The sequence below is a fragment of the Brachyhypopomus gauderio genome, chromosome 16 (genome assembly GCF_052324685.1).
Source record: "Brachyhypopomus gauderio isolate BG-103 chromosome 16, BGAUD_0.2, whole genome shotgun sequence".
NCBI lineage: Eukaryota > Metazoa > Chordata > Actinopteri > Gymnotiformes > Hypopomidae > Brachyhypopomus > Brachyhypopomus gauderio.
Genome location: NC_135226.1, coordinates 11,820,661 through 11,845,935, shown reverse-complemented (window position 1 = coordinate 11,845,935; position 25,275 = coordinate 11,820,661). Strand labels below are relative to the sequence as shown.

The 25,275-nt window shown below is 41.9% G+C and overlaps 1 protein-coding gene across 19 annotated transcripts; it reads right to left on the bottom strand.

Annotated features, from left to right (window-relative positions):
• Nucleotides 1-1,703: 1,703 nt before the first annotated feature.
• On the bottom strand, nucleotides 1,704-23,593 carry LOC143477803 (uncharacterized). Of its 19 annotated transcripts, none has more exons than XM_076976622.1 (28): nucleotides 23,066-23,593; nucleotides 21,078-21,272; nucleotides 20,942-21,001; nucleotides 20,634-20,799; nucleotides 20,323-20,549; nucleotides 20,160-20,208; nucleotides 19,705-19,831; nucleotides 18,508-18,593; nucleotides 18,215-18,268; nucleotides 17,851-18,025; nucleotides 12,177-12,232; nucleotides 11,468-11,554; nucleotides 10,968-11,079; nucleotides 9,840-10,026; nucleotides 9,198-9,515; nucleotides 8,966-9,109; nucleotides 8,752-8,835; nucleotides 8,117-8,185; nucleotides 7,680-7,876; nucleotides 7,476-7,571; nucleotides 7,195-7,354; nucleotides 5,030-5,137; nucleotides 4,835-4,931; nucleotides 4,224-4,454; nucleotides 2,987-3,059; nucleotides 2,740-2,829; nucleotides 2,480-2,601; nucleotides 1,704-1,904 (listed from the first exon to the last, which is right to left on the bottom strand). In XM_076976622.1, the coding sequence occupies exons 10-27, from the start codon at nucleotides 17,985-17,987 to the stop codon at nucleotides 2,505-2,507; spliced, it is 2,343 nt and encodes a 780-aa protein (XP_076832737.1). In that variant the 5' UTR covers nucleotides 17,988-18,025; nucleotides 18,215-18,268; nucleotides 18,508-18,593; nucleotides 19,705-19,831; nucleotides 20,160-20,208; nucleotides 20,323-20,549; nucleotides 20,634-20,799; nucleotides 20,942-21,001; nucleotides 21,078-21,272; nucleotides 23,066-23,593; the 3' UTR covers nucleotides 1,704-1,904; nucleotides 2,480-2,504. The 19 variants fall into 19 exon arrangements, with proteins under 19 accessions (XP_076832737.1, XP_076832739.1, XP_076832741.1 ...); XM_076976624.1 differs by having other exon boundaries at nucleotides 17,851-18,020; XM_076976626.1 differs by lacking the exon at nucleotides 18,508-18,593 and having other exon boundaries at nucleotides 17,851-18,020; nucleotides 19,644-19,831.
• Between the last annotated feature and the right edge of the window lie 1,682 nt (nucleotides 23,594-25,275).

Here is a 25,275-nt window from a genome sequence, read left to right as displayed (position 1 = left end):
CCTGGGTCAGGTCCTTTCTGTCTTATACTGTACAGCTGGAATACCATACAGTCATGCAGAGACAAAGTACACTCTCAATTGTGCTTGTGTAAAAATTCACAAGTAGTTGTGAGCGGAGTTCAGACAGCTTTAGTTTCCTCAGAAAGAAAAGTCTTTGATGGGCCTTCTATATGAGGTGTGAGGTATTTAGGTGAGATCAGCTGTGATGTGGAGTCTGAGGTATTTGATGCTGTGCACACATTCCACTTCATCTCCATCTATGAGTAGAGGGGCATGTGCAGTTCTTTTAACTGTGCGGTAGTCTCTGATGATCTCTTTAGTTTTGGTGGTGTTCAGAGCTAGGTTGTTGTCTGAGCACCACCGTGCCAGGTGCTGAATCTCCTCTCTGTACTGAGTTTCATTGTTGTTAGAGATGCAGTCTATCACTACTGTATCATCAGCATATTTCACAAATGTGTTGAAGGCGTGGATGGGGCTGCAATCATAAAAGTAAAAAGTGTGAAGAGGTTAGGACTGAGCACACAGCCCTGCGGTGTACCAGTGTTTAAAATGATTTGGGATGATGTGTGGTCCCCTATTCTCACCACTTGTGGTCTGTTAGTGAGAAAGTCTTTGATGCATGAGCACAGTGAGGGGGACAGTCCTAGATTGCAGAGTTTATGGTATGGTCTTCTAATAATGTTCGAACCACAGGCATCTCCTTTACCCAAGAGTGGTGCAGATCTACTCAAGCAGGCTCACAGTGATAACGTTTTAGATCTAGTCAATCAGGCATTCACAGAACACATGTTGGAGGTGGTTTTTGTGGCCCTGCTTACAGCTGTATTTGGTGAACACACTAATCACCAAAATGTATTTTTAATACCAGGTGTGATTGAACCTTCATGCAGTTGGTGACTCCTCTTTAGAGGGAAACCGATGATGGAGATGCAATGTTTTATTTCCTAACCCTCTTTAGAGGAATACGAGGTCTTATTTCCTGTTCATTTGTCCTTACTCCAAACAGGTGCTCCTAACAATGGACGATGACCTGGACACCATTCAGAGAGATAAAATCTACGTCTTCTAACTTCTCCTGGCTAATGATTGGACAATACTGTAGCCTTCCAATAAGAGGCCTTGCAGCCCTGAAGATTCGTCTCAACAGCCAGACGTTAGTCAGTGTTGGGCTCCCTGTAGAGTGATGCTGTGAGGACACTGAACGTGCCAATCAGATTGTCCTTCACACCTGCTGGAGCTTCTCGAGCTTCTTGTTGCCGTCACCATCGTAATGATCGAGCTCTGTCGCTGTGACACTCTGCTTCTGTAATGCCGGCAAAGACGACGTTCAGTGCTTCAGTATTTCAAGTGGAGAAAAATCAAACCTGCCATGCAAACGTCAATGCATTTTGCACTTGTTGTTTCTTTTCCTACGTCGCCCGAGTCGTGTGTTAGTCAATCCGCTCCCTTCCATGTTGGTTTGGGGCCTCTTGGGTTTGACTGAGGAGTGAATGCTCTAGTTCACCAGGACACTTTACTAGTCCTTCTGTGATAGTGAACATGGTGGAATCTAATTTGCACAGATGTAAAAAAAAAAAAAAAGTGATGTTTTTAATAACTGATGGTTGAGAGTAATGAATAAAGCATTTGTATGTTTTCTCAGTAGCGCAAGTGGGTGTGTGTCAGGATGTCCTGTAGATCGGTAAAATAACAATTACAGCAGGTCTAGAATCAGATTAAACTTTATTCACTTTTCTGTGATGTGCAAAAACGGCAGTTTTTTTTCTCTGCTGCAAGTCATTGTTCTGCTTTCTTCTGACTGCACTCGTGGTGGAGCTGAGAAGAATCCACGGTGGGGCATGTGCTGCAGAATCGGTGTGCAGTAGAAGTGCTATTGCTGAACAGAAGGTCTATTCCTGATCTTACTGTAAGCACAGAAGTGAAACACACACCATCAAACATCACAAGCCACACTGATGTAAAACACCACAGATTTATTCGTTTTACAAAAATAAATGCAAAATTTCGTATCTACATGAAAAGGATTTACAGGCTAAGCACTGTCTGGTCCCCAAGTGTCACATCTGTAAACACGTTGTTTTGTGAAGCACAACACTCCTAGGAAGCTGTAACCTTCATATGGCTTACACAACCTCTGTTGGTGATCCTCATCTTCAGACTAAGATTAGGGACTATAATATCTAGATCAAGATAATCCTGTCATCAGGATTTATGAGGCTTTTCTGTTGTGGAAATGAACTTGTACAGCAGTTGTTTAATGGCATGGCATCAACACATACAAAGGTATGAAGGGATTAAAGGGGACAGATGTGTTGAATACTACACTTTAAACACTGTATATGTACACTGTAGATGCACACGACTGTCATTAGTGTTATACATTCTGTGTTTAAGTCTCTTGACAATTTCATGTGTTCTCTTATGTCCATAGGCATGTTTGTATTCTGTCTATCCATTGATTTGTTTGCACTGGACATACATGGACATCAGTGGGTTGTGCCTCTTCAGTAATGGTAGACCTTGATCTGATTCTTCTTGTCCAGGCTGAGCTGGACCAGCCCATTGGTGGGCGGGGCAGCTGGGTAGCGTGTGAAGAGAGGCCTGGGCAGAGGTTCAGGAGAATACAAGGGTGCAAGAGAGTGTGTGTGAAAATATGATGCATTCTGTTCCCGTACTGGTTTGTGTGTGATACGTACATGTGTATAAGCTGAGGGGGAGAGAGAGATTGTGAAAGGATACACATTTGGGTCTTTGCGTCGTGATTCCAGCCACCTTTTGTTGTCGTCGATCAGTCTCTGCAGCCTCTGGCCATCTAGCTCAGAGGAGAGACTACACACACACACACACACACACACATAATGAAAAAGCACTGTATGAGTTCATCAATTTTCCTTTCAAAATCAACAGCAGCACTGATCCTGTGAGAGAGAGTGAGAGTGAGAGATTGTGACCAAGCCTGCACAGGTGTGCAAGTGTGTGTAGTCACCTTGCTGGAGTGTATCCACTATATGCTCTGGTAGCCCTCATAGGATAGCGGGCACTGGTATCCATGGAAACTCCTAAAATCAGAGTAGTCTTAATACAGGTAGTGCGGTTTAGATTTCTGAAGCCAATTTGACACAGCAGGTCTCTACACTGCACCACCCTTACACTGGAAAAGATCGGCATTATCCTAGCACAGAAAATCAATGGTCATCAACTATGTGAAAAAAGCTATAAATCCAGCAGTGACTGGTTTGTGCTTGAGGGAGAGGCAGAAGTTTTCTATTTGTATTCAAAGGTTTTACAAGTGATGAAGAAATGAAGCATTAGTGAAAATCACTGCAGCCCACTGTGTGACCACAGTTAGGTAACGGCGTTAGGTAACGGCGTCATTTAGTCAGTAACGGGATAATATAACGCAGTTGACGTTACTGGTCATTAAAAGCGGTGCATTACTATATATTGATATACTAACAGTAATCCGAGCGGATCGCTGCCCAGGCTAGTGAGGAGTAACAGATCTCGATAGGTCACAGTTCTCTGTGTTACGGTGTAACACCTGTTTAACTTAACAAGTCAGTAAGCGATTGGCTAAGGCACCGTTATGGTAGCCAATCAGAGCCAGTGTTTTTACACGCGCGCCGAAGCACACCAGTGACACACGACACGGAGAAGAGGCAGAAATGGCGAGTCAGGAACAAGCCGAAGAAAAATTAGCATTTTCAAGGTGGCGATATAAACATTATTTAAGAAAATACTTGAAGTTCCTGAATGTCTACCAGACTGGGTATTTGATTTATTTAATTAAGAATAGAGGTTTTATTCTAAGTTTACTTCTGTTGTGAACAAACCAGTTGTCTCAGGTTGAGAGAATTTAATTTAATTTGAAAGATGTAAATGCACTTTATATAGTGTAACTGTTTGCTTTTGCTTTTTTTTTTTTACAAAGATTTGGGATTATAAAGGATTTTATCCTGCACTGGTCTGTGGATGTGCAGTAAATATCAAAAGTTCAACACCTTTCTGATCTACTCATTTCAACTGACTGTGAAAACTGCTTTTTCAAAAAATCCTTATTCCTTGGCATATAACTTTTTTTTTAACTGTAATGCAAATAGTTACTTTCCCTGGTAACGAGTTACTTTTATTATAGAGTAATTCAGTTACTAACTCAGTTACTTTTTTGAACAAGTAGTAACTATAACGAATTACTTTTTTAAAGTAACGTTCCCAACACTGACCATTAATGGTGGAGTGTAAGAAGCTGTTCTGAGCCACTGAAGAGGAGGCGGGGCTTGGTGTCCATGCCCAGGACGGGGCAGGAGGGAAGGAGGAGGACGGAGGTGGCTGAGGGAGGGGCTGGACGCTCCTCCCAGTGAAAGATCCCAGTTCACCCAGCACTGTGTTCAGCTGGCCAGAGATCTGCTGCAGGGACTCTGCTAACTGCTGCACTTTCACTGGCACTGCATGTGCTGAAACAGAGAGTGGGAGTAGCAGAGAGGAAGACCAGAGTTTGGGTGTATTACTGCTAGAGAAATAAAAACATCAGATAACTATGAACCAACAAGACCAGAGTGGACTCTAGAGCTGTTTACAGTTGTGGGCATATTTTTAGTTTTCACAGTTTGCTTCCTCAGCTTTTTTTAAGAACCTTTTTTAAGAACCTTAATGAAGTACAATTATTAACAGTCCATAATTGTTCATTGCTGCTAAACTGCTCCTGAATCGTTGGGAGATGTTGTTCTGGAAGGATGTTTTGATACCTTCCCTTATTCATGGCTAACCAAAATTAGTGCCTTCTTAAAATGTCTGCCCGTGTGTGTTGTGCATGCACATGGAGTGTGTGTCTCACTCGTCTCCTCTTGGCCACACACACCGCTCGTCTCTGAGTCTATGACATCAGAGACTCTCCGATCTCCCACCAGCCGCTCGCCTTCATCACATGACAGCTGAGACAGTAAAACATTGTAAAGCCCAGGTAGGTATTAATGTGGGTTTGTACATAAGTGTGTGGGTGCAGGCATACGCGTGTGTGTGTGTGTGTTACCTCCTCTGCCAGTGACGTGTCCAGCTGGCCGAGTCTCTCCTCCTTCTTTCTCAGGAGCTCGTGGCCCTTCTGGACCGTCTCCCTCAGCTTCTCCAGCTCACTCACCTCCTACAGCACAGGGGAGCAGAACATCTAAGAGGAGCTATACTCATGCTTCCTACTCTCTCCCATCTGACCTGGCTACATGGCTGTAGGCACTGCAAGACCTAACGTGCTTAGACCCACCACAGCACTGAAACTGTCTAAAGTAGTTAACAATCTCTTAATATTCTCAGATAAAAGGTCAATCACTCTCCTGGTTCAAATCCTACCTGACCGATCGTTACCTATTTGTACTTGAAAATAATGAATGCTCATAAGGATCTGTATTGGGTCCCATGTTATTCTCATTATATAGGCTAGCAAGCATTTGTAGGCATAGTATTAGCTTGCATTGCTATGCAGATGATACTCAGTTTTATATGTATATATATATATATATATATATATATATATATATATATATATATATATATATATATATATATATATATATATTTTTTTTTTTTCTAATTTGGAAGTGTAATTACTTACACTTATATATATATATATATATATTCTAATTTGGATGATGTCAACACTACTACCAAAACTGAGAACTGCATCCAAGAAATAAAGAACTGGATGGCATCTAATTCTCTTCTTCTAAATTCTAATAAGACTGATGTGTTACTTCTTGGATCCAAGGGTGCTAGAAGCAATGGGTCTGATCTTCTTATTACACTAGATGGCTTTTCAGTAACACCTGAATTTCCTGCTAAAAGTTTAGGCGTCACTAGTGATTAGGATCTTTCATTTGACACACACATATGCAATGTCACTAATGCTGCCTTTGCACCTTCATGTAATATTGCCAAGCTGAGACATGTACGTTCGGTATCAGACGCAGAGAAACTGGTCCACAATCTCATCAAGATTGGACTACTTTTAATTGGATGCTCTAAACCAGGTATCACCAAATGGCGGACCGCGGTCCGGATCCGGACCCGAATGCCGTCCTGTCCGGACCCAATCACATTCCTTATTAACTGGATACGGACCCAAATGCCAAAAAAACGGGAGACTATATTTTAAACCGGAGAATTTATTTTCAGACGAGTGTTACGCTCACCACCCATTTGAGTGTTACGTCCCCCCCCCCCCCACCCGCTCAACAACTTTCGTTTGCCACCCCCCCCCCCACCCCCCCGCTCAACAACTTTCGTTCGCCACCGCGGACCCGGACCTAAGGTCTGAGCTATCTGCCAAAAATGGACCGCGGAAAGATTTAATTGATTACCCCTGCTCTAAACAGTCCCTAAAGAAAGTCCAACTTGCTGCATTCCAACTTGAATCCAAGAGCCAGAGTCCTAACTAGGCCTTGAGAAGTGCATCACATTAGTCCTACTCTCTCAGCATTGCACTGGCTCCTGGTTAAATATCAAACTGATTTTAAAATTCTTCTGTTCTGCTATAAAGCATTAAATAGTCCTCCACAATATCCGAGTAAACTTACTGCATACCATAATCCATCTCACCTGCTGCTCTCTCAAAGCGCAGGATTGCGCTCAGATCCGAAAACTACAAGATTACAGCCGAAGGCAGAGTAATGTCTCAGTACCCTCATGCCTGTGGTCACCTCCAGGCCCCTCTCTTTAGTTATGCTGCTAGGGATAAGCCTGCTGGAGCCACATGCTAAGTCACTGGCACGTGTGCTATATATATGGAAGTTTAATTTGATTTTACATATTAACCTGCATTCTGTATCTTGACTACATGTTTCTACAAAGACAATTCCATAAAGGAGCTAGAAGATGCTCTGGGTTGCCAGTGGATGTGCTGATGCCGTGGATGCATGTGCCAATACGGCCAGCATCCTACCTGAGGCCCAGCATCCATATTGGAGAGACTGTGACTGCTCAGATAGACACAGGACTATAAATATGAACTTAAAGTTGCTGGGCCAATGGAGCATGGCTTCCCTTTGGGGTCTTGGTCCTCCCAAGGTTTCTTCCTAATCCGCATAGGGAGTTTGTCTCTGCCACACTTGCCCCTGTCTTGTTCAATAGGGATCTGGACCCATGCGCTTGTGACACCATGTTTTGTAAAAAGCGCTTTATAAATAAAACTGACTAGACTTGACGGACCTGGCAGAGAGGCTGAGCAGAGCCTCCTGCAGCGGACCTCTGCGGGCTGGGGTGGGCCGTCCTTAGTGCCGCCTGTCTCGCTCTCAGACAGCTGGTCTGTTTCTCCAAGAACTGTCTTGCTCTCTGCAGGACACCTTCACCTGAGATATACTCCCGCAAGCTAGAGAGAGAGAGAGAGAGAGAGAGAGAGAGGAGATTACAAACGAGTATATAAACATATGATAAATACATACAATCGGACAGCCTCCCTCCCCACCCACACCCCACCCACACCCACATACTTGTCTATGCTGCGGGAGGTTGTGGGAGGTGGGCACAGGGGAGAGAGGAGGTTCCATTTCCTCCACCCGGAGGGAGCCCTCCACACCAACACAGATCTGTACATGTACACACTCTGTGTACCGTGCATTTGTGTCACCAGAGACCAGTACTGACTTGGTCAAAGCTAATGTGTGTGTATGTGTGTGTGTGTGTGTGTGTATTACCTGAGCCTTCTGTGGAGTTCATCACATCTAGCCTGCAGTTTTTCTCTCTCCTCCATCATCCTTCTGCTCTCCTCCCTCTCTCTCCTCCTTCCCTCTCTCTCTTTTTCCAGCTCCTCCCTTTCTCTCCTCCTCTCATCTCTTAATCGGTCCAGCTCCGCACGCAGACTGTCCCGTTCTCTCAGGACACGTGGGAGAGCCTGGGACACACACACACACACACACAACCTAACATAACAGTTCACAATGACACACACACACACACACACACACACACACACCTGGGGGGGACACACAACCTAGCATAACAGTTTACAATGAAACACACACACACACACACACACACACACACACACACACACACCTGGTCACAGACTCTCAGATACACACACACACACACACACACACACACACACCTGGTCACACACACTCACACGCACCTCTATCCCCTTCTCAACTTCATCTCCTTCCTCACTCAGCTGTTGTCTCCTCTTCTTCAAATCTGCAGCCTACAGACCAACAGTACGAACACACACACAGATCATTTTATCAGGCAGCTGAGTGACTGGACTGAAGATTCACACACATGCATGCATGCACATGCACACGCACACACACACTCCAGACATGATCTATTCATTTTTTTTCTTCAAAACAGGTCATTGAGTCAGTTAACTTCTCAGCACAAAGAACTGACTGACGAATGATTAGTAACTTATAAGTACAGCTATAAGGGCACCTAACCTAAGGGCACCTGGAGCTCAGTGTACCAGTTGCACATACACACTCAAAGTAGGTAAAGTACCTGAGTTTGGAGTAGCGCACACACACCTACACACACTCAAATAAAGTAGGTAAAGTACCTGAGCATGGAGTTGCACACCCACCCACACACACACACACACACACACTCAAATAAAGCAGGTAAAGTATCTGAGTTTGGAGTAGCACACCCACACCCACACACACACACACACACACACACTCAAATAAAGCAGGTAAAGTATCTGAGTTTGGAGTAGCACACCCACACCCACACACACACACACACACTCAAATAACGCAGGTAAAGTACCTGAGTTTGGAGTAGCAGTTCCTGAGTTTTGAGCTCTTTGGTTTTCATGTCCAATTGCTCAATCATCTTCTGCACTTCTAACTCCTAAACACACACACAAGAAAAACAAACAAATACAAACAACTCACACCGTCTTTATACACATAAACACCCGACTGGGTATGGCAGAAGAGGCGTTTTTGCACGTGAGTATCGTATGGGTGTGGGATCTTACTTTCTGCATGTGTATTTTGTGGGTGTGTTGGAGCTGAGAGTCGAGCTGTAGTCTGAGCTGATCTAGCTGGGACGTGTGCGAAGCCTGCATCCTCTCCCTCTCCTCCAGATGAGCCCTCAACATGCGCTCCCTCTCCACGCTCTCCTGCACACACACCATGTGATGAACACACATTGGCTCGGTCTCTCAGGTGATCACTGAGCTGTGAGTAAATGAATTCTCCCTGCCACACCTCCTCCAGGTGCTTGTGTCTGAGGGTGAAGAGCTGCTCCTGGTGCTCCTGCGACAGCTGCTCCAGCTTCCTGCTGTGCTCCCTCTGCACCTCCTCCAGGTGCTCGTGTCTGAGGGTGAAGAGCTGCTCCTGGTGCTCCTGTGACAGCTGCTCCAGCTTCCTGCTGTGCTCCCTCTGCACCTCCTCCCTCACCTCCTGCAACAGACCAGACAACTCACCACACATACACTCACACACACACACACACTCCTTCTCTCTCTTTTTCTTTTCTTCGTCCACGTCCAGCTCAGTCTCCTCTGCCACCCTGAGTTCACTGTCCTGCTCATACACAGACAAACACACCAACACATGCAAACACACATGCATAAACATGCATGTACAGACATTCACAAGATCTGTGTGTGTGTGTGTGTGTGTGTGTGTGTGTGTGTGTGTGTGTGTGTGGGTGTGTGTGTGTGTCAGGTAGAGCAAGGTGCTACAGTAACACTAAGATCACGTGAGCACACACAGTGATGTTAGTGGCGCTGTATAAAAATGTGTATAAAAGCTGGGAACATAATGTATGAACAACTGCAGTGTAAAGACTACAAAGGTGACAGTGAGCTAAAAGTCAGAGCATTATATTCTAGCAGGTGTTTCCACCTCATGGACAGACGCCTTCTTCGGCTCTTCATCCTCCTCCTCTTCATCCATGGCATGGCTGTGGCATGGCTGAGCACACTCCCGCTCCTGGGCCACTAGTTGGCGGTAGTGCTCATCACAGGGGTGGTCCCAGGTGGACTGGCCCGTGGAGAAGTTGAAATAGTATACTTCTCCAGTCACATCCTGACTGGAGAGTAGGAAAGAGAGACAAGCTCATCACATAGATAAACACACACATAAAAACACATGACATGTAGACAAGCCTAGGTTCTCCAGCACAGGACTGTCCACAAAGGTGTCAACAGAACAACATCTGAAACACTGAGTGGTGCTCTGGGTCTCATTGCTCAGATTAATAATGCCAAGTCTATAAGCAAATCTGCTGCATAGAGTGATGAAATATTAATTTTATACTTTGCAATTGTTAGTTTCGGGGACAACTAACATTAAATATCCCCTGGATCTTGTCTTTGTGTGTTTTATCTATGAAGGTACTGACTCATATAAAGACACCAGTTACACCTGACAATAAGGTTATAACATACTTTCCCCCAAACCATTTGAATACAGAATCCAAAAATGATTTCATATGTTAAATTGTGTCTGATCTTTCATGTCACATCATACTCTCCAACTTCAAAAATCCTCTTCTGCCTGTTATATTTTCTCTTGCCCAGTCTTATTTCCCAGTCAAAATATTCAGTCTTCTCCAGACTTGCAGTTCCATGGTATTTAAAAAAAAGTTGGGCTGTCTAATTTGCTCATTTAATCACCTAGGTCATAAGTGATTTAATGCCCACTTCTTGCAAGCTTCCAGAGAGTCTGTGTGACATTATGACACTCACAATAAAGTCCTGATGCATCCTACTTCTATAAATGGTACTTAAAATTATAACTGAGTTACAGGGGACAAAGGGCCTTGGTACGTCAGGTAATCAAGAACCTGAATGAACGAGCCAGCATGAATGAGACGTAGAGTTCTTGGAATGGAAGCCATTCCTCAATTAAGGGCACATTAGAGTATGCTTGGATTTTTTCTAAAAGGAACCAACGCTCACACCAACGCTCACTGCTCTGTGTGTAAGGATAAGAAAACTGGGTGACTGTATGAGAATGAGCTTGTCCTACCAGGGTTTCCATTCAGGAGGTAGTGGGGCTACAATCCCCTCTCTGGCCAGCCACAGCAGCTCTGGCTCCCCATCAGGGTCAATGCCAATTTCTCTGGCATACTCATGGACCTCTGAGGAGAAATACGGATAAGATGAATATACCCACAATCAGTATGATATTTTCAAATCAAGAAAAATCCCACAAATTCAAATATTTAAGTCCATAATGCATGGAGAATGATTCTATGTTATAAAGTGTAGCTATAGCTTGGACGAACATACAAGAGTCCCAACTGGACATGTGTTGTTAATATTATTATTATATATATTATTATTATTATTATTATATATTATTAAGTTATTATGTCAACATTATAATTTAGTTATTAAATGATGGGACTGTTGTAGCTTGTAGACTTTATCAATGGTGGATATTAAAGTATACCATTTCAGTAACATATATTAAAGTTTTATCCGGGGTCCTAAACTGTAACAGGTAGTATGCGACAGCTAATGTACCTTGTTCAGATGGGAGATAATTCTCATCCTCTTCCAGGATCAACTGGTCTCCAACTGGTCTCCGAAGGGCATCTGCTGTCATGTTGACTGAACATTAAGAAAAAGATTATGTAATATACGAATAACAGAAGTAGACAGATATTGCCATATTCTCTGTGGATTACTGTCTCTTGGGGGTTGTAGGGCACACCTGAAAATCCCACAGCAGGTAAAGTGAAACCCAGCACGCCTCACAGTGAGGCTCAAATGCCTTGTAAGTGTTTCCCAATGAACAAGTGATTATAAGAAGGGCTATGGTGCCATGTGATGTCATCAGAATGTGGGGAGAAAGCTTAAGAATTTGTGATGTTAGAAATCTGTTTCTTTTTAAAAATGTTTATTTTTATTTGCTTTTTCCATGGCCACATGGACAATGTTAACATGGTGGAATTCATAAAAATTGTACTGAGTCAAAGAAATCAAAGAAATAACCCATGCTCCATTAATTATATTATCCTGTACACATGAAATAAAGAGCTTGACAGTCATCAGCAGAATAAATATACATGTTATTTTTCTGAACCTTAGAAACCTACTACATAAATGTGTATATTTAATTTTTAATAATTGTGAATAAGCCTGTGGAAATCCATACTCATAAGAACTAAATATACTGTCTTACATAGAAGTATAAAATTATGTACAGTATATGAAAATATATTTTTCTCACCTGGTGTGTCTGTGAAGATCTTCGGTTCCTGCCCCGGCCTTGGCTGGTCACTTCTCCTAGGGTAAAAAAAATCTCCTGGATGAAAAATTAGAAAAAATAGAAAGATAGAAAGATCTAGAAAAAATAGAAAGATCTGGGAAGATTTGTAAGATTTGTAAAGATTGTAGTTGATAGTATTCTCAGATTGTAGGGTTGATAATTCTCAGAGCCAAATGTCATGCGACAATTTCTCAGCTTTTCAGCATCGAAACTGAATCCAAACATTCCACCTTCCCAACCAAACATTCTAAAGTTGAGTAGCACGTGATATGACAATTTCCTATTTTTTTAACTAAAACACCAAATCAGCCAGGCTGCTACAATAACCTGATGCAGCCTGGCTTGTACCCAAAGGGTTCATACCAGAGACCGTATATCAGTAGCGAACCGTGACCATTAAACCTGGGCGCGCTCCCATCCCCCCGAAAAAGAAGTGTTTCCTCTCCTAATTAACTACAATAAAGAAAAAAAAAACTGAGACGACAGTACAGCTTTAGACACGCAATAAACAGTAATATATGTACTAGATAACTTCTTAAGAAAAATAAGGTTCCAACAAAATAAGGTTCACAGCTCCGTGTTCCTCGGAAGCGGAATATGTAAACAACGCGCACGAGGACGTCAAAGGAATTAATCGAAACCAGAGCCCTATAGAGAGAGAGAGTCGCGTCAACTCCGTTCACTCCAACGGAGCAGTTTTTTTACTGCAATGGCGGATCGTGGAGCCTGTCAATAATTCCCGGAAGTTAGCAGCAAATACGAGCAGCGCAGTCAAACTGGAGCAGTGGACCATCTGTGATACACTTTTACAAGTTAGTACGCGTAAAAAAATCAGATTGTGTATTATAAGGACATCAGAATCAAATTAACAAGTGCATTTAAATGTGCATTAAAACATTTTAGTGAATTATCCACCTCTTAATAAGCAGATTTAGGGAACTAAATCTATGCTAAGGCAACGCGAATACGGTTAGCGAGATTTCACATTAACGACCGACAGCCTATTAATTGTAAATTCCTCTCTTAATGCCGTTTCACCTAAACGCGATGTTTTTGCGGGGTAGCTAAGTATTGGTTAAATACAACATTTGAGTGTGATTGTAGAGTGTGTTGGGTCGAGGAGGTGAAATGAGGATATCCATTTTGGAGTACCAGCTAACGTTAAGCTAACGCACAATAAGGAGGAGAGCCATTCTTGTGATGCATCACTGCTGATATTGATTAGAATGCATATTTAAGACTTCTAAATAGTACACAACAGTGTAATTTATAGATCAAGTGTTTGTAGGTATTGTTACTCTGTTGACTATTATCTGTATTATGCTCAGCAGACTGATGGCAAAGGGAGAGGGAAGGTCATCAAGAGAGATTGAAAACACAAGGTAAGTTGAAACTAGGGTGGCAGTTTTGATCAATGAATCTTACAAGACTAAAGAGTAATACAACATACTAAAATGTTATAGTACAGTATGATATATGTAATCATATGTAACCGTACTAGACTTGTATTCTATTATTGTATTATTTATGTTGTATTTAATTTATCTTGTTAGTGTATATTAGTGGCCTGCTGTGGGATAATTGGGTGCTGACCATGATGAGTGTTTTGCCTCTTGTAAGTTGTGTTGAGCAGCAGTTTTTTGTACGCTATTTCAGAGCTCCCTCTTGTGGATGAGTGGCATTACTGTTTCATTAACTTTGTAAAAAAGAAATCATTCAAGATGACCGTACGCAATGTCGAGCCGTTCGTGTGTCGAATTAATGTTGAACTCCACACATTGTAGCCTTGGACGAGATTTGTCCGTAAGTATCATAATATGACAAAATTGTGATTTTATTTTTGTTTGTGTAAAAAAATATGTGCATTTGAGTTGATCTGGATTTGTTATTGTGTGGTGTATAGTTAACATGTAACACGACAGTTTGCGATGTTAGCTAATGCTATGCTTGTACATTTTATTTCTTAGTTTTACGACGGCCTAAAGAGGGCAATGGTTAGAGGCCATTCTACAAATAAATCAACACAAAGAAACAAAGCTTGATTATTTGAAGCGTCGTTAACTCGCTGTCTAGCTGGTGAAATTAGATAACTCAGAGTGAGGGCAGCACAATGAGATTGAAAACACAACAAGGTAAGTTTCAAATAGCAATAAGAAATCCATGTTTATTACACTGCCGTATGTTGGCTGTAGGAGTGTAGGAGTAGTGATGTTGGCTGGGGGGCTGGAGCACTTGTAGGAGCAATGATTAGTCCAAATGTTGCTGTTGGAGTGACTAATGGGCTTGATGGCACATTTGGAGCTGTTTAGGGGTTACCGGATTTTGAAGCTTGGCTACTGGAGTTGTTTTTCAACTTTCTGGATTGGCTCTTGCTTCCAAAATGACCATCTTTTAACTGTTTCTTCTTTCTGTCATTTGGTATTGTTGCTGCCTCAATTCTCAACCTTAGCCGTATGAATCTTTTCATGATTTTGTCTTGTACTCCACAGCAAGCTGGAAGCTTACTGCAAAGTGCCTGAGCTTGTTTCTCCAAGACACTCACTGCATTGGGGAGTTCCATGAGGGAGGAACCAGTCTTGGTCCTAAATAGTTCCTCAATTTGCTGAATGAAATCATATGCGTCTTGGGAAGGATGACAAAGAGCACCTGCCTTGAACTCTTTTTAAGTTCAATAAGATGCTGTTTTCTCCAGCAGGACTGTCATCACTGTGCTGTGCTGCAATTTTGCATTTTTCACAGATGCTGGCAAACCTGATGACCTTGTGGACGATGTAGCCAGCAAGATGGAAGAGAATGCATTTCTCGCTCTTTGTGAGGTCAGGTGCAGCTGTGTTGACCGCCATTAGCTGTTCCACTCTGACTGATTGTATGACATTTTGCTCCACCGTGTCCAAGAAGTCTGCCAAAAAGCTACTGTTGTCTTCCAGGTAGCTGCCAGACCTGATGGCTGTGAGGAACTGTCCCACAGATATGATCCTCAGTGCATGATGGAATTCCACTGGAGTTGGGACAGGATTTTTAGACCTCACACAGCTGAAGGTATTTTCAAGGCAGTCTTGTGTGAATCTTAATGTTAACACAAACCTGTGTCCTCTAGTCAGCAACTCCTCTTGTATGGCTAAAATTGATGTTGTTGAAATGAAATGTGCCATATTTTGCCAATTGTGATTTTTACACCCCAATTGAAATTTGTCCTCCGCTTTTAACCCATCTGTGCAGTCAGAACACACACACACACACACACACACACACACACACACACACACACACACACTAGTGATTACTAGGGGGCTGTGGATCACACGTGCCCAGAGCGGTGGGCAGCCCTAGCCCGGTGCCCGGGGAGCAGTTGAGGTTAGGTGCCTTGCTCAAGGGCACCTCAGTCATGGCCTCAGGTCTGGGAATCGAACCCACGACCCTCCGGTCACAAGACCAGTTCCCTAACCGCCAGGCCATGACTGCCCTTTGTTGCCATTATCACCCCAGTCTGAACAGGCTTCCAGTGTCCCTTCTGACCAATCTTCATCCCACGGAACAGATGGACAATGTCCTGAAGGAAGGTGATGGCCTTTTGCTACTCCTCCATCTTCAGTCTGCTCAGGGACGTAAATGGATGACGAGATGACATTAGATCGAACCAATCATCAACTTGCTCCAGTAGCCACGCTGTAGTTGTGTAGGACAGAGGGCGTTTTTCTTGCTGCACCATGTATTTCAGCCCAGCACTTGTTGCCTTACTGAATACATTTAGAGCAGGACCAACCTTCATCTTGTCAAAGTGACTTTGCTCGATGGCTGCAGCTGACGGATGGGGAGCTATTTTTTAATGCCATCCCTTCCTGAAAGGCCACTAGGTCTTTAATAGGACCACTGAAACCTCATTAGAGAGGAGGTTCTCTTTGTTTACAATGTCCTCAGGAATGTTGAACACATGTCCACGGACAAGGGCACTTTTTAAGCTCTTTACCATATGTGGGACATCAGGCATGAAATAAAGTTGTCTGTCTGGTGTTTATGGATGTGGCACAGATGTTTTATTGAGGTTGACCCCAAAGGATCTCCACATAGCCTGCTTAGGGCTACCCATGTCAGTGGTGACGTTGAGCACATGTAGCCCTATGGATGCTGCCCTTTGTATTAATTCAATAATTATTGGCCTGTACTGTGCTCCGTTGGTAGTATTGCCAGTGAAAGTATATGCCACTACTTGCTTCCACCGTGTTGTGCTTCCAGCCAGCATAAAGACACAAGCATGTGTTGCTACTCCTGTGTGACCTGGCAAAGTCACATCACCATAGAGTTTGCCGGTAAGCATATGCAACTCCACACTTGGTGTGATTGCCATTTCATCCAAGGTCAACACACATTCCCGTTCAATCTCTGTCAACCCATCTACCTTCAGTTTAAGGAAATCAAACACCTCTGTCAGCACTCCAGGCTCAAATCTAACGCATTGCATCCTTCTCTGTAGGGTTCTTATTCCTTGCAGGGAAATTTGCAGTTCCTGCAGGGTCTTGTAACCTGTCCCACCAGCAGTAAAGCCAATTTTCAACGCCTTCTTAATTGTCTCATTGCTCCATTTCATCCCTTTTGTGGTTAGTCTGCCTAATGCTTTCATTTGATCTTTTGAAAACGTTTTCTTAAATCTTGTGTCCCTAACTTTCAGTGTCTTCTTGAGAGTGGCATTTTCCTTCCTTATTTTTTGTAGTGCTGCCTTTGTTTTCCTGATGATTCTTTCTTGTCTCTTTAATTTTTTCAATAACTCTGGTTGGCTGGCTTCTGGCTGATGGTTATGCTGACTGGCTGCTGGCTCACTGGGTTGTATTAGCTCTCCCTGTCTCTCCTCACTAGCCATGTTCTCTCTTTGTTCAATCTCACTTTCCCTTCGCTCTGTATCCTCATCCCTTATTTCCTCAGTTTTTGAAACTGCTGGATATAAAAGATATATACTATTTAGTCTGATTACGTATTAAATATTCTATCACTTAAAGAAATAATATAATTATTAGGAGTTCATACTTATTATACCTGTGTCACCTCTAACACTATAGCTGTGATCAGCATCTGTGGGCCCTGTCTTTACAGGTCCAGTGGTGCATCGTAGTGCAGGGGGCTTCCTCTTTCTGAGTGCGGGGCGATGCAAAAAAATGGTGGGAACAGCATCTGCTCTCAGCCTAGTCTTGCCCCGTTTGGTTCTGATGAACTGCTCTGCCTCAAAATGTGCCTGCAGAGTGATGTGAGTTTACTCCTCACACATGACAACTCAGTTTTGTCTACCCATATACATATCCCATAGTGGGTGAATACACAGTATTAGAGAACACTTACTGGATACGTATACACTCATTACATATATAAAAAACAACCAAGGGTGTGCAACAAGTTCAAATTCATATCACATCAATACTCATAATAATCATTTTCTCCTGTCTTTTTCTCCTCTCTCTCTTTAAGCCAAAGAACCATAGGGGATTCAATGGAGCCTGCAACCAGATAGCACCCTCAACCTGCACCCGAGTCTGTCTGGAGTCTTTGATTTTTTTTGTTCACTGTTCTGTATTTTAATAAATCATGCAATAAGCTTTCCAATAGTGTGTTTATTGTGAAAAGTGCAAATGCAGTGTTTGATGATTACCTCACATATTTTTTTTTTTTTGCTATTGTAATCTTTAGTGAGGGTAAGATTGCTCCTGCTGAGTTGAGCCAACCATTTTTTTCTCCTCTCAGTATCAGTGGAGAAACCATACATTTTTGCTCCTTTCTCGGATCCATTGGCGCATGCAGCACAGCAAACCACGGTGGACACTACACTAACATGGAGGAAAGGACACAGAAAAACTGCTTGACATGATATTCATATTTGAGATTATTAGAGATTTATTGATGAAGTCATTGCTGTAAATAAGTGTGTATTAAAAAGACAAGCTATATATAATTTATCAATGTATTTTAATATGTCATATACTGTCTGGATGTAAATGTAATGTGTTTTAATGTACCCTTTTAAAGCAGATTTCTGCACAATGAAGTCAAACAATTTCCTTCTGTCGTATCTGAAAGTCAGAAAATGTACATTAGTCATTTAGATTACTTAGGTCCCCAATACCATGGGATTACAGAAATCACCATGATTTAAAGATATGTTAATGTTAGTGAACATGAAATTTAGTGAATAATGAAATTTAATCTGATCTGAATTTCTCACCCCTTCTTGTCCCTCAAAATATATAAATGAACGTAATATATAACAATTATAAAACAATCAAAGCATTAAACAGCAATGTGCTCTCACATTAGCCTAAATTTGCTCGCTATAAGGTCACAATAATCCTCAAATCGCAGTTCTGTCTCTGTGTTTATGCGCTCAAATTGAACTTCCTTTCAGGCGGGCAGCCATGTGGAGAAAATAAAACAGGGAAAATTAGCTCTGTATGAGGACATATACAGGACAGATGAAATTAAACACATTTCTGGAGTGTGGCAGCAACTCCGGCATTAAGTTAAACTATTACAGCCTAGCTAAAAAGGCAGAACCAGAAGGTAACATAGGCTTGGGGGCATTCTAAGACAATGGCATCCATCCACTGCACGGTCAACGAACTTGAGTGACCACGAGCAGTGACGGGACGACAGCACCAGCACCCCAGTCAACCATAAAACCCTTCGTCTATGAACCCCTGGATCTGTACCTTTATCTAAGGGGGGGGGGATGTTAATTATCAAACACTAAACCAAATAGGTGGGTTTTCAACCTAGACTTAAAAGATTGTGACTGTGTCAGTCCCCCGTACGCATTTTGGAAGGTTGTTCCAAAGCTGGGGGGCCTTATAAGAAAAGGCTCTTCCCCCTGCTGTTACCTTATTAATTTGTGGAACTAATAAAAGACCAGCACCCTGTGATCTTAGTTGACGTGGGGGTTCATAGTAGGAAATAAGTTCCTGGAGGTATTCAGGAGCAAGCCCGTGTAGTGCTTTATATGTTAATAATAGAATTTTAAAATCAATACGAAATTTAACTGGGAGCCAATGCAGGGCTGATAGGACTGGTCTAATATGCTGAAATTTTCTAGTTCTGGTCAGAACTCTGGCTGCGGCATTTTGAACTATTTGAAGTTTATTTAGATTCCTATTTGAACATCCTGACAGTAGTGAATTGCAGTAGTCTAATCTAGAGCTAACAAAGGCGTGCACCAATTTTTCGGCATCATCCTGTGATAATGCATTTCTTAATTTGGCAATGTTGCGGAGATGTAGAAATGCTATCCTAGTAGTATTATCTATGTATTTATCAAATGATAGGTCGGAGTCGAGTATGACGCCTAGGTTTTTGGCTACTGTGCCAGGTGTCCCAACTCCAGTGGAATTCCATCATGCACTGAGAATCATATCTGTGGGACAGTTCCTCACAGCCATCAGGTCTGGGAGCTACCTGGAAGACAACAGTAGCTTTTTGGCAGACTTCTTGGACACGGTGGAGCAAAATGTCATACCATCAGTCAGAGTGGAACAGCTAATGGCGGTCAACAGAGCTGCACCTGATCTCACAAAGAGCGAGAAATGCATTCTCTTCCATCTTGCTGGCTACATCGTCCACAAGGTCATCAGGTTTGCCAGCATCTGTGAAAAATGCAAAATTGCAGCACAGCACAGTGAGGACATCAAAGGAATGAATCGAAACTAGCTAGCGGTGGTACGCTAACGACAGCTAGCGTCGCCACAGCGGGCGGAAATTATCATACAGTTAAGCCCGCCCACTAAGAGGGAAGATATGATTGGTCAATTTTACTGTCATTTGAAACTGGTATTGCTGAATGGCCTATGTGCACGCTGTTAAGTGACGTAATTTCCGCTAAAAGGTTAGGATGGTTGTTGACATCCGGTAGCCATTGAAAGCGTACACTGTGCTAGCTATTCACCTCACCAGTCTTGTAACGAACATATTTACCGTGTTATTTACTTGGAAGTTTCCTTCATCTCCTGTCCGTTTACGTGTCCTAAACATGACAGGTAAACAAAAAAAAAGAAACGTTTCAACAATGTACAGACAGCTGGTGCAACCACCACTGCTGTGTGCCATTCTGCACAGCATCGACAGGTGTAATTCCTACCTGAGCTTCCACACCTTTCCAAAGGACTCAGAACTGCAGAAACAATGGGTGGTTAAGATCAGGAGAGATCATTTTATCGTCACGAGTACTTCCCTGAGTGTGTTCGCGACATTTTATCACTGCTGATCTACTCGAACCTCCCACTCCTGCTGGACGACGACGACTGCGACCTGGAGCTTTTCCTGTGCTATTTCAATGGAATAACTATACTATTCCAACTCCACGACCTGGAGTATGGGAAAGAACAGAGCGTCCACCCAACACTGATCTAACAGAGATGCAGACTGACCATGATGATGATGACCCCTTACCGTGTCATGAACATGACTACTGCGTCAGTAATGAGCCTGCTGTGCTTGATCTCTCCCTCAGTGAAAATGAAGAGCTACGCGAGGAGATATCAAGGCTCCGAAAACAAATCGAAGACTTAATTCTCAGCAGCAAGTTCTGTTTGGAGCGGTTTTCTTCACATGTCATCTGAAGTACAACGAGGCTAAATTAAATTTTGAAGAGAACAGGGTCTTATCAGATGATCAAAAGCATTTTTTTTTTACCACACACTGTAATCTGCCTATTCAATTTGGTACTGCAAACCTAACTCCACTGGCTGTAGTAGCACCTGGTTTTTGGGTTTTGGCTTTAGGACAACCATGGCATCCACGGGTCCAGGCTTCACCCCCTATTAATTTAAAAGATTGTGTTAGTAAAGTGACTGTGATACATTAACTAATATTAAATAATGAAATAAGACAAACCATTGTTCGTGGTTTATGCCACTTCTGTTCTGTCTGTGTGCATGAAAGGACAGGAGGGACGACAGACATGCCAGATTCAGAATAATGAGCTGTCTGGAAAAGCAATGCAACCAAGTGGTTGCAGATTCCGCAACCAGCAGCACAAGAGCAGTTGCAGCTAATGAGCACAACTGGCATTGAATCACGTAATGTCATCTGAAATACACAAGAGGCAAAATTTAATATCTTGAAAAGAAGACTTCAGCAATGTCAATAGGCGCAATATCTGTCCCATCATGTTGTTAGTGGTGAATGTCACTTGTCTATTGTCTCATGTAACGTTTGGCTATACTGTCTTTCTATTCTACAGTGTTGTGCATGGTTCAATCTACTAGTTCACAGAGCAACTATAAACTAAATATATTTTAGATTTAAACTTCATTTTCACTCCAGATGAAATGCTTACACATAGGAGTGAAACAGGCCTACTTATATTTATTAGGGATGCACCAAAAATTCGGCCACCGAAAATTTTAGGCCGAAATGGCTTAAATTTGCATTTTCGGTTTTCGGCCAAAATACTTTCATCACCGAAACAACACGGCCGAAACAATGTGTTGTGATGACGCAAGCAAAAATCGCCTGCACGTGTTTATTTGGATAAAGCTAGCAAAAAAGTTTTCCAGTGATGGCGCCAAGGCAAAGGACATTACACCAAAAATTATGGAACTCGTTGCCTTAGACGATCAGCCGTTCTCTGTCGTAGAGGATGTGGGATTTCGTAGGCTAATAGAGAACATTGAGCCCCGTTATGTTTTGCCGAGCAGATGACATTTCTCAGAAGCGTGTTTACCTGAGCTGTTTAATGTTGTTGCAACTCACGTCACGTTTTTATGAGAGAATTTATATTTATCTTTCAGGTCAATCAGTTATAATTAAATTTAACTCGTATAAAATACATATATTTATCCTCTCAGATAAAAACGGTCTGGAAGCGAGTTAAATTTAATTAGTGGTCGGCCATTGTCAGCGTTATCGCCGTTAACGGCCCACCACTAATTTTATTTTATAATATGCATTACTGTAATGTCAGTGCTAAATACATATTTTCAAATCAAATTTTGTAGTTGATTTATTCTTTGAATTGCAATGCTTTGATTTTTGTGAGGTTAGCCATAAATCCAATGTTACTAATAATTGGCATAATGTATTTCGGTGTTTCGGTTTTCGGCCTTGGTTTTCTCATTTTCGGTTTTCGGTTTCGGCTAAGAATTTTCATTTCGGTGCATCCCTAATATTTATATTATTTTGTTGTTTCCACCACCAACAACAGAACAGTGCAGGTTTTACTTCAACTGCTTCTTGAAGAGTGTTATCAGAATATGTTAATAGGTGTAAGTGTTGAAGCCACATGTTAATAAAGAAGTTAAAATGAAAGATTTGAAAGACAGATTGACAGATTTTAGAAAATGCAGTTTGAAAAATAGCTGAGGTGGACTATATTCTGCTTTTGAGTCATAGAGGTAGATAACAATAGCTCGAACTGTAAAATAAACTCCCATTTGTTTACTATAGGCAAAATAGACTGCTAATGATTCCCACACAGCTACTCTGCATTTGGCTACCATTGTAAGCTTTGAAAACCAATGCCTATGGTTATCACAGCTTACGTGAAGTAAGAGCAAGGATAAAAGATTGAACTTGTGTTGAACTAACTTTTGAACTTGTTCAACAGAACTTTGAACGTGACACAGAACAGAACTCGTGTCATTTTAACCAGTCCTACTCTCAGCTGGTGTGGCATATCTGTTTTCTTCATAGATCTGTAGCAGTGAGCCCTCACTGTTATCTCGTTAGCTTTACTTTTGCCTGATACTTCCATCAGAAATACAAACATGTTTTAAAAAGGCATTTCTAGTACTAGGACAGGTTGGTTCGTTACTAAAAACAACATCACTTCATTAGACTGCCACCTCAGGCTAGCTAGCTAACTAGCGTCAGCGACTTACCTTCAAAATTGCAGAGGTAGGATGAAACGTAGAACTTGAAACCCTTTTCAAGTTTACTCTGTGGCGTTGTACTTGATGCTCTGACAATACGACGCACATCGTTGACGGTAATCTTCGGTAACTCCAAGAGGCACCTTGCGAATTTCGTTGGCTGTGTTCGAAATAGATTACTACATACTGGATACTGCATACTGGACTCGGTATATACTGGATACTGCATACTGGTCCTCGTAGTAGTATGCAGTACAGTTTCCAGTATGCGACAAAAGCAAAGCACACTACGGGGTCACGTGAACGTAGCGTTGCATGATGGGATGCAGTACACCACGAAGATAGCTCTGTTCGCGTACTGGAATATTTTGCGGAAGTAGTAAGTCATCCGGGTATGTTTCGCGTACTGGAAATTTTCATTTTGGTCACATACTGCATACGACATACTGATTTGGGGCTCGATCAGTATGCCAGTAGTATGTAGTAGACTATTTCGAACACAGCCATAGACTCGGCCATAACATCGGCACTTCCGCATACCAACCGGAAATATGGTAACATCCTTACACCAAACGAGGAAGTGGTGCGTGCACCTAGGCCAAGGGGGAGACAGGCTCACAGGCTTCCACTTAACCCCTCACCTTCCAACACAGATTGAATAGACACGGTTGAATAATTTATTTGCTTATATTTTTGTAATTGTTTAGATGTCGACTGTCAAACTGTAAGTAGAAAAAATAAAATTGGATAAATTATATTATATATATTTATAATTTAAGAGAATTTCTAAGCCCTCTTAGAGGGCGTAGAGGGCCCTGACGGTTCCCCACTGCCATATAATATATATATATATATATATATATATATATATATATATATATATATATATATATTAGTGGTGGGCCGTTATCGGCCGTTAACGGCGTTCGATAATGTGATACTCTTATCGGGCGATATAAAAAAATATCACCATTAATCTATTTTTAAAGTTGGGTTGGGAGCTGGGTCAAAATAGGTAAGCAAACTGATGACTTTCACCTTGATAGTTTAGCTCGAGTTATTCCTAACCAAATTGCACAGTAGGGAGCGAGAACGAGTTTTCAAACCTGTGAATTACCACACAAAACGAATCGTACGTGTGTTTACATGGATGCAGCCACGAAGCCGCCAGGTTTGCTTCATGGAAAATTCATTTTTAAGAAGCTTCCTAATGGAGACATTGACAAGACTAAAGTTGCAACGCGGAATTAGTTCATTGTAGGAGTTCTACCAGTCTGAAGTACCATTTAAACACAAAGCACCCGTTTGCTAATGCTGCTGACGCTGGGTCAAGCATCGATGCAGCCCAGGGGAAGAGTCGCCGTCGCCGAAAACAGGTTAAATGTACTAAATGTTGGCTTACATTTCAAATCCCATGTTTAGCTGAATAAACATGTTATCAACCCCTTTTAATGTACTGTATGTAGGCTTACAAATTCATGTTTGACTGAATATGCCTTCTTAAAGTATGTAGGCTTACAGTACTATTTTCATGTTTAACTGAATAAACCGTTGAACACGAGTACATTTTTTGAGCATGTTTTGTTTTCTTCAAGTATCAAAGTAGAACAGTTTTCTCAGGCAGTCATTGATGCATTTTGGAAACAGAAGATGAGCCCCTGGTCTAATGCGCCCTCTGTATTAAGAAACCGTATCTCAAAGACTGACTTTTAGTCATTACTTGGGTAGCACGCATATTCTGAATGAGCCATTTTAATCTAGATTAATTTCAGGATTTCAGTGAGATTAATCCAAATTAGAAAAATTAATCTATGCCCACCCCTAATAAAAACAAAATATTAAAAGTATTCTAAAACAAACAAAAATGGACAAATAAACGAACAAAAAAAAAGCCCAGACACTGCAGTAATGAAATTCTGTAATAAAGCCCATTTGGTAGTAGTAGTAGTAGTAGTAGAGAGATTTATTTTCATTGTACATGATACAACGAAATTCTGAGTGGTACCTCTTAGTCACATAAAAAGAATAAAAACAGTGCAAGACAACATATATACATAAAACATTCCACGAGTCGGTCGAGACAAATACTAATTCTGATTTTATAGCAGCGACATGGTATAAGTGAGGCAGTTATGGTGTGATGATATGACTGTTATGATTATATGGCATAGTATAACATATACTGTATTTATATTATGTATATAATATTAAAGTATTAT